The following is a 10,049-nucleotide window of genomic DNA, read 5'->3' as shown; positions in this document are numbered from 1 at the left end:
CCACGCAGCCTTCTCTTCTCCAGGCTGAACAGCCCCAACTTCCTCAGCCTGTCTTCATACAGGAGGTGCTCCAGTCCCCTGATCATCCTCGTGGCCCTTCTCTGGACTTGTTCCAACAGTTCCATGTCCTTTTTATGTCGAGGACACCAGAACTGCACACAATACTCCAAGTGAGGTCTCCTGAGAGCAGAATAGAGGGGCAGGATCACCTCCTTCGACCTGCTGGTCACATTTCTTTTGATGCAGCCCAGGATGTATAAGATGTGCTGTTCATTCACGACTTCTTCCAGCCTCACCTGTGAATGCCTGTGGGTGTTGAAGTAGCAGTTTATGGCAGTATGTTTCTAGGATCATGAGACTGATAGCTCTTTCTTTGCCTCTACTTCACTAAAAATTGGAGAGTGAACAGCCCCAGATTTAACACTTCTTCTCTGAGCTTAAGAATCTCCTTCACCTAGCTCCCAAGGGTAAAAGTGAAAAGTTAATCAGTCTTTACACTTTTCTATTTTTTAAATTATTTAACTTTTATTACTGTTGCACCATTTATACAATTACATATAATTTCAATGCATCCATTGTACATTTTGTTTTTTCATTTGTTTTCCAATGAGTGTGTGTTGGTGTCTGTGACACAGAATGGAAGAGAAACTGGAACTGCAATGAACGCAGACTTTTTCATTTCCACTGACCAATAAACAGAACTACAGGTGCACCCAACCACGGACATGCATTAACTCGTCATGAGAAATCTAGGTAGGCTAAGTAGGATGAGAATGCTTTTTACTCCCAAAAAATATTTGGAGAGGAAGAACTGGAGGACTGGCATTGAGAAATATGTGGACAGCTAAGTGGGTTTTGTCTGAAAGTTGGCATTCATCCACTGCATAAAAAAAATATCAAAATAAGAAAGGCTGTAAATAAAAAAAAAACACAGAAAATACTGCTTTCATAAAGATCTGATTGCCTTGGCACAAACCTAGTGGGCAGAATCAAACGCATCACTCCCAAACCCCATTACAGAACAAAAAGATTTTGATACATTGGTGGAATGCATTTACAGCAGTTCAGATACAAAAGATGTGCTGTACTTTCAGACATCCATTTATTCTACTTTTATTTTTTTGAATCCAGGACTTGTGTCAAGTTGGCAGAAAGTATATTAGATATTTCCCCACAAAAATACTATTTGGATTCTCCCCCCTCCCTCCCTCCCAACTTGATGGGACATCCTTTTCATTTTTCATTTTTTTCTCCTTTTCTTTCTGGGCAATACATTTTTGTTATTTCAGATCTGAAACGAGTTAGTATAGCTGAAAAAATAAAAAAAAGACACAGGTTGTTTTAAGTGGTTGTTTCAACAGGCTGTCCAATTTAATCTTGCACTGCTACGGTTTGATCCGAATTAGTCGCTGGAACTTCAGAAGGTTTCGCTTCCTCTGGTGGGGCTGCAGGGTCCGAGGCTTTAGCAGTGGAACTAGGGGCTGCTGCTGCCGCCGTCTCCTTGGAAGAAGGCGCAGCCTCGCTGCTGCTAGGTTTTGAGTCTGAAGCTGGGGCCACTTCGCTTTTAGTTTCTTGGGCTGCAGGTGTCGCGGGAGCCTCAGTCTTTTTGGCTTCCCCTTCCTCTTTGCTCTTGTCATCTGCTTTACTGGGAGCTGTGGCTTCTGAAGGCTGGGAAGCTTTTGCATCATTGCTAGGCTCAGAAGTTTTGGGTGCTTCGCTACTGGCAGCAGGAGCAGAGGCTGCAGTCGGCTCCTCTTGCTTGGTTGCCTGTTCGTTGTTCTTCTGTGGCTCTACTTTCGCATCAACAACAGCCTCTGACTTCTCTGCTTCTGGTTTCTGGGTTTCTTCCTGGGTCACTGGTTTCTCCTTCTCCCCTTCCTTTTCTTCTGTCTTATTGGCAGCGACCTGAGTATCTTTTTCGCCCTTTTCCTCCTTGTTGTTCTCCTTCACTTCTGTGGTCTCTGTAGTTTGCTGGGCATCCGCAGCCTCCTTTGGAGTCTCCTCTTCCTCAGTTGCTGCTCCTTCAGCCTTCTTGTCTTTGTCTTTAGCTTTTTCATCATTGACACTGTACCCCTTCTTCTTCTTGCTCAGTTTGCCTCCCATGTTGGAGCTCTGTTAACAGAAAAGAGAAGAGGTGGTTACTGAAAGCCCAGTATTTATTACCAAGAGAATCAAAATCAGATCAACTGAGGTGCAAAAGGAAAATGGATGCTGGCTCCTGAAAAAGAGACCTCATCAGGTTTGGTCAGACATTATCAGTTTATGTCCCTCTCAGCCCTGCAGCAAGCAAACTCCCTTCTGCTACATCCCCCTATGAACATTCCTTCCCTGAACCCCTTTAACCCTGGTTACCTTTCAGGGAGGAAGGAGGAAATGGAGTAAGATGATGGAGGACTAGTATACATGAAAATCTCTTGTGTCCTGAGAAATGGATATAAGGTATGGAAGCAGGAAAAAGCCGTATTTATATTCAGGCTGGCCACAACCAAATTTGACTGGTCATTCTTGGCATGCACCCCTGGTTAACACAAAGTCCACTATCACTCCAGCAAGGGCTATGAACAAGTTTTTTATGAAGATTTGGAAAAATCAAAGCAAGCCTAGAGTCAGTGAGATGCAGAAGACTGCATCTACTCACTCCGCTCTCACCGTCTGTTACCCACACAGCCAGCTCCCACTGCATAAACAGCCTATGTGCAGGGATAATGGTACCTGGAGGCCAGGAACATGTATCTCCCATACCACCCTCCACCAGACCCAGAAGCAGGAACAGCTCCCAGCAGGGACGCCCCTATGCACAGACTCCCATCCAGCCCCTTCCCACCCAGCAGCTCCCATGGCGATCACTCACCAGGAGCCCCACTTTCACAGCAGTGCCCCACAGACCCTCCCCAGCAGGACGGGAAACACGGAGCATGAAACACAGCAAGCCTGAGACCACTGCATAAGACAACAGAAGCAAATACGGGCGCACTGCTGACTGCAAACTTAGATGTGGCATGTGACAGGACACAATAAAAAATTGTGGGTGGAGAGACAAGAGGGATGAATGCTTTGTAGCTTCTGCTCACTGTTTTCAAGCATGACAAGCGATCAGGTACACTGTTCAGATGCTTAAAAGAAGTTGAGCAGGTGTATAACCATATCAGTATTTATATACCCTTCATGTGGGAGTTTTAACTAAGAAGATACAAAATCCTGCACAGTACTTCAAAGCAAACTTTGTCTATTAAAACAGGAGACACAGACACATTGGGTCATTAATGAACAGGAAAACCTCTATGAGGAAGAATTACACTGCTGGCATTAAAACAAATATTTATAGTCAATGAAACCTTAAGGAAAAAAAATCCTAGTTTTGTATTATCTGAAAATAGGAGAAGATTATTTTTTCAAAGTCCTGTCAAACAAATGTTTAATTTAAGAGCTTCTCCAGGGGAGATGAATCATTCTAATTTTCTGGTTTGCAAAGGCAGATAGACACACAGGCCCTATATTTTTCAAACACTTGACAAAATTGCAACTACAAACCAGCAAAAATTCATAAGAGCGCTCATAGAAGACTATTAAATCATTTTTAATACCATTAAGAACCAGCTGCTTCTCAGTAGATTTTCTGCTAACACAGATACAAGGCCAAGACACAGCCCAACCTCAGACTTCCACGTGTCTTGGGCAAAAACGTGATATTATGGTCAGCAGAGACCTTTCAGATTTCAGCTTTCAAAAAGAATAACAATTTGCAAATACTGTTGAAGGGTTAGCACACAGTCCTGCAAAATGGCAGTGCAATGTTACTGGAACACTACTTTGCTGTCTGGAATTTTATGGCAAACAGCAATAAAAGGATTAACTTCCACAGAGCTGCAAGCTGAGCAATCTAATCTTTACCTTCATGGCAGAGATACCAGCTTTTTAGGTATTTAGGGCAGGCTATGGACATTAGTTTATTATCTTAGAAATTTACAGGCTTCTTCATGCTCCATAAATATTGCTCCACCTTATTGTTTATGTACAATTACAACCAAACACTTTGAAAAGACTTTTGCAAGTCAGCAGGATCAGGGATTTGTACTGAAGTCATGTGTGTATCACAGTTCCCAATCCTTAATTAAGCCTGTATTTGTTTCCCAGCAAAGCCCAGATACTGTGAGCATAATTGCATTTGCCATGCCTTTGGTATTTCCCAGGTTTTGCTATTTCACGGATAGTAGTAACTCACTACAATTTATATTTTCTTCCACAAAAAGCTTTTAACCTCAGGTACAGCTACAGAATGCTTATGGCAAAAGGACCTTTAATAAGCAAAGAAGCCTGCACATGAGAAATATGCTCCCAAACTATGAAAAGAGACATGCGCTCTCTTTGCTTGGAGGTATACTCTGAAATTGCGGTGTCTCAATTTGCCTCACAGCCAGCTGGCTCAAGATACTGAAGCAGAAGATGGAAGAGGCTCAGACTATCATTATGACCTGTTAGTAAATATTTGCAGTTACAAATGGACTGCCACCTTTCATCATAGTTTCAACTACTTTATAGCAGAATAGATTCGCTCTTTGTGACCCTGCATCTCACATCTCCCTATTTCAAAGACACCTAGATCATCATCATAATAGCTATGCCAGGTTATCATGCAAAAGCACAGATATCATCATGGTCACCACCCAGCCCTGCAGGTAGCAATGCTGCAATGCTCCTTTCACCCTGTGTTTGAATTACAAAATACTCCTCTTTGTCTCCCAGGCCTCCCAATAATGTATCTCGGCTCCTCCATCACAATCTCCAGAAACAGCCCCCACGTGCTCCACTGCCTCAAATTGATGCTGATCTGGTCCCTGTCCCACCTCAACTGTGCCTGAAGCCCAGCTCTGCACCATTCAGTGCATGGAGTCTCAGGGTGCAGCAGACACAAAGCAGACCTTAAAAAGCATTTGAAAAATTACAACCAGCTCTACCTGGAAGTGTCATGTAGATTCAAGCCACTTAGACCATTGCATCCATGTTATAAATGACAGATCCAGGAAAAAAAAAAATGCCTACAAATATTTACCATACAGGCTAAAACTCAGTATGGCTTTAGTTATTTTCACTACAATTCACATGCAGTGATTTTGAACTAGCTCTAGCAGGCTACCAGCTGAGTGCAAAGTGTGTCCAAAAGGAAGATCCTTTAAAATATTGTTGCTGAGCACCACTCCTGTAAAATGGCGCAGCACTTAATGTGCCTTTTCTTTACTGGATAAAGAATGATCTACAGCAAGACTGCCTAGAAGCAGATTTCATATGAGAAGTTGCAATTTATCAGCTATTTTCAGGGAACCTTGATGAACCGTTTGGCAGACCAGTACTTCAGAAGAGCAAGGTTAAATGCAACGCTTCTCAGCATGCTCAGTATTCTTTGACTATACTGCTCTTCTCATGGAAGAAGAAACAGATCCAGAGACCACTGAGGTAGACTTCTTCAACACGAGCAAGGATTTCTCCAGTTTCAAAGTGCAGCTGTTCATTGTGCTCATTAGGAACTGAAGAGTTTACATAGGTATCTTTCTTATTATGTAAAAGAAATAATCTGACTATATTTGCATTACAAAATATCATGTCTACAGGTGACCTAGAGCACATTAAGACCTTAGAAAATTCAATATTCATGATAACCACGATTTTGGGAGATAACTGTGTCAAAAAAAGAGTTAATATCCGTAATATAATACAACAGAAAGAACTCACAGAACATTTCAGATTTTACACCTGAAGACTAAGCTGATCTCATGAACATGAGCCCCTGGAACATAGGCAGCACAAATTTGTACAGCTTGGGAAAAGAAATATCATTTTGAAGTATTATATTTCAAATTACGCTTTGATATTTAAATAGTCTCTAGAATTAGACTCTGACTATCTCTTGTCTGTCCAAGTAGATTTCTTACATGCCTATAAATTCCTAAATGTTTCATTTAGCATACACTTTCACACTCCATGAAAGGGTCTGGCTTTTACAAGAATGGACTGGCTATCACCCTCATTCTCAGTACAGAGTGTATCAGGAAAGCACAAAAACACAAATATCACCTGTATAATACTGTAGTCTGATTGCCAAAGCTAAGCTTCCAAAGCTCCTGTTCAACTTCATGTGAAGCGTGGGGAGCTCTGCCCACCTCCAGAAAAAACAGTTCAGGAAGACAATAGGTATCTTCTGAAATCCCACTGCCTTCAGCACAATGTAGGCATGTGTGGTGGGTCAGGCCAAAGTAGCCCTTGCACAAGCCTGTTCCCAGGCATGAGTTATCTCACATCGCCTGCAGACAAGTGTTGTAAAATGCACAAACCTCCCGGGGCTGGGTTTCAACACTCCAAATCAAAGGAAATACCAATCCCAGAAACTGCCCCACCCCCAGCTGCTCAAAATAAATAAAAAGATCTTGAAGAAACCTTTATATCTCTGAAACCCACTGATTCATCCTACACCTCCGTTTAAAAACAAAGAAATGAAAAAACACCCACCCCCCCCCCCCCCCCAAAAAAAAAAAAAAAAAAAAAAAACAAGTTTTTACAAAGGGAGATATATAGGAACTGAAGGCAACAAGGAATTTCCAGACACAGTTTCTGACAGATTTTCTGAAACTTTTATGAAAGAAAAAGTTAACTTACTAGTTCTCAAAATATGCAGTACAATTTCATGCTTCCCATTACACACATACATACACTCAGAGACACTCCTATCTCACCAGCCCAGGTCAATCATTTTACCAGATGAGTGTTAGAAGACGTCTGTAGCATACCCCTAGAATGAATTAGACTCACTAGCCTTGTATTTTAGCAACAAAGCCATGCTTTTCTCTTTCTAAGTTATGCTTACACATCTTCCTTTTCCTCTGATATCACAAGGAATTAGCAGAACAGAAATGCTAGATGTCACTCAGGTTCAAGCCTCTTCACACCTCAGTAGTAGAAACTTCTTGTATTGTCTCGCCTTCCACTTTTTTTCTCTCTTTTCTCTTTTCCCTTTCTTTTTCACTTTATCTTTCCCTTTCCTTTTTCTGTAACTTACTTCTTTTAAAGGAAAAAAAAGAAAGAAAAAGTAGGAACTTCAATTTTTATATTATTTTTAAAATCCTGGGGACACATAGACCACACAAAAATGGGAAGGATTATGTGCTTTTTTAATATGGGCCATTTGTCATTAACATATCTGAATTATGATAGTTGCTAATACATGCCAATTATGACAGTTATAACAATCTGAGCACACTGCAGGCAGGTATAAAATTGTGCCTAGCTATTTAAGAACTTGTGCATGAGTAACTGTTTCATTTGAGAAGCGTAAATAATAATAATAAAGCACCTTCTCCACAAAGTTAATAATCACGACAATTTTTTTGAGAGCAAATTAAAAAGTTGTACCTGAGATATTACTGATTCATGTGAAACACTTGAGTTCTGACACGTATTAATTCAACAATTAGGAGCCTATTTTTCCAAGAACAGAACAGGAACAAAGACCAGCAGTTTCATTACTGGCAAAGGTTTTGCCAAAACTATCAATCATTTAATAGCGATCTGAAACCACAAGGATTTCACACATGTAATTCATCTTTGCACTCTAGGTAGAAAAAAGCTAACTAGCAGAGCAAAATTCCTAAGTAAAAATACAATCTGTCCATTATTTGATCAAAGATTGATGAAGATTTTGAGGGTTACACTGAAAGCAACTTTCAAAGACTTTGGACCTGTATCCTCCTGACTTGGATTACTGTACAACTGAAGAACCTGGAGACCCATAGTGACTGAAGATCCACTGCCCAGCCTGATTCTGGTCAGACACCAGCACTACTTTAGCTGTAGGAGAGTGCAAAAGCAAACACACCAAGTTACTGCGTTGTGCAGTCTCTGTGTGTGTCACCCTGTATTAAAGCCACTTTAAGTGAAGCTGCAGAGCCACTCTGTAGGACTGTGCTCTTGAACATAACATACACCATTTAAGCTGATACACCATTAGCTTCTCCAGCTACATCTGCAAGCCATCTTGCAGCAAACATGAGCAGAACTTGGACCAGTCTTGCCTTCCTGAGTCAGCAAGCAACATGGAAGAAATGTTCTGCTGTGTGCAAACTCCCCACTCACCCCAGGCAAAGCTGTGCTTTGTAGGTTGAGATAATATCTTTTATTAGACCAGCTAACGTGGATAGAAATAACATCACACCTATTATCTTTAGACAATTGTCTACAACTGATCTATCTTGGTTTTAACGTTATGTGATACTTTCCTATTTCTGGTTTCAAATCAGAATTGCGCTATTTTGCCACAAGTGTTTTTTTTCCAACACAACACTACATTGCCCAGCAAAATAAATAAAACTTCCAGTGCCTCCAGTTTCACCGCTGGCAGCTCCTCCAAGGCTGTTTTGCATTGTTTGCAACAGAAACTCAAGCCATATGAAAAACAGAGCAACACAGAAGCAGCATAAAATGCATTATTTTCATGATGCCATGCATGTGTTGCTCAGCCTTGAGTTCTGACTCAAGCTCTGACTGCTTAATTAAAAATGCTGCCCTGTTCTATCAGTCTATCAGCCTTCCTACAGACTGGAGACCCCGCTAATGTTCAAAGCATATCTCCTATATTCAGATTAACTGCATATGTTCTTTTTTTGTTGAATAATAAAAGCAGCTTGCAGACATGATCGTGCAGGTACACACATGCAGCCAGAAGTCAGTCTGCCCCAGACTGAGATCTTAATCGCACTATTGTTAGGCACATGGTTGGAAGGGGAAACTCTGCTGTAAACACCTGCTTTGCAGAGACTGAGATTAATTTTACAAGAACACCTCTTGTAGAAACAGTTTGCAGGCTTTAAAATAACCCAAAAGGCTAAGCCAAAAATATAAGCATGTGCCTCCTCCTTATTCTAAGTTGCCACATCACTTTGAGGTTTGTGCATGACTCCCCAGGAAGCAGCTTAATAAATACTTTACATTAGCTAAAGTTTTCTAACCTGTACCCTAGAATAAAGTTTCTAAATAGGAAATTGTGTAAATTTCAGAGGTGGTTATTGACCACATCTTTCAAACTGCTCAGGTCCTAGGAACTTGCCCAACCGAGGGAGAGGCGAGATTCCACACATATTATTCCAATTATGGCCAACCACTTTTTGCCTCCCTCAAATACCTAAGACACCACCATCATGCCTAATTACAAAACCACACAAAGTGATAAAAGCACAGATAATGGGATGACTTCCTTCTAACTCACAGTTTGCTTGAATTTTGTCCCTCTAGTGCTATCTTTAAAATGGATCTCAATACCACAAATATGCTTGGCTTGCAGATATCTGAACTGGTTTGGGTCCCTCCAAAAGAGACACTCCAAAAATGTAACAGTCAGATGCTAGTTAGCAATGAAAACATTAGCCTTCTCCCCACTACAATCCTAGAGAAGTGGGAAGACCTCATTCCTGGAGGGACTGCTCTCTGAGAAAGGGAATTTTCTCAAGCCTAACACCTATACCTTATATTTCTGTAGTCTCAACCTGAACAAAGAATATACAGTACAAAGCACACGAAGAGATTTCAAATTCATGCTTTCTATACCACAAATTACTGTACAATCCTTTTTTATATATATTCTTCAATAGCAAAGCTTTCAGTTACTGTTTGCATAAATAACTTACCTACCATTTCCTTAACAAGAATGTGGAGAGCCACATTCACTTTTTGAAAAAGGCCTTAGGGTATTTAAATAGGTAACTGTCACTGGAGATAGTTATTTATGGGCATCTACATTTACATTGTATCAGTTTAATATTCCACACTTTAAAAACGCTGTATTACTTTAATGCCCATTTCACTGGCCAGAGTAGTTTTAATCAACTTTGGGACAGTCCTTAGAATATAAGTTACAGTGTGCTATAAGAAATCGATACATTAACTTTGAAATCTTGGAACTATCAGTTTTATTTTGAAAATAGATTCTCCAACTGACAGCTAAATTCTTCAGGATTTTTTTTTTTTTTCCATCTCTGGGGTGCTCTTGGTGCTGCTGACTGGAAAAA

At 40.7% G+C, this 10,049-nt stretch overlaps 1 protein-coding gene across 1 annotated transcript; it reads right to left on the bottom strand.

The window, feature by feature from the left end:
* Window positions 1–498: 498 nt before the first annotated feature.
* On the bottom strand, window positions 499–2,135 carry BASP1 (brain abundant membrane attached signal protein 1). The gene has a single exon (XM_062617678.1). The coding sequence runs from the start codon at window positions 2,101–2,103 to the stop codon at window positions 1,372–1,374; it is 732 nt and encodes a 243-aa protein (XP_062473662.1). The 5' UTR covers window positions 2,104–2,135; the 3' UTR covers window positions 499–1,371.
* Between the last annotated feature and the right edge of the window lie 7,914 nt (window positions 2,136–10,049).

This window comes from Pezoporus occidentalis, unplaced genomic scaffold, assembly GCF_034315485.1.
Source record: "Pezoporus occidentalis ecotype Australia unplaced genomic scaffold, CSIRO_AGI_Poc_V1 ctg2, whole genome shotgun sequence".
In the NCBI taxonomy this organism is placed as follows: domain Eukaryota; kingdom Metazoa; phylum Chordata; class Aves; order Psittaciformes; family Psittacidae; genus Pezoporus; species Pezoporus occidentalis.
This window is presented reverse-complemented; position numbering and strand designations above follow the sequence as displayed.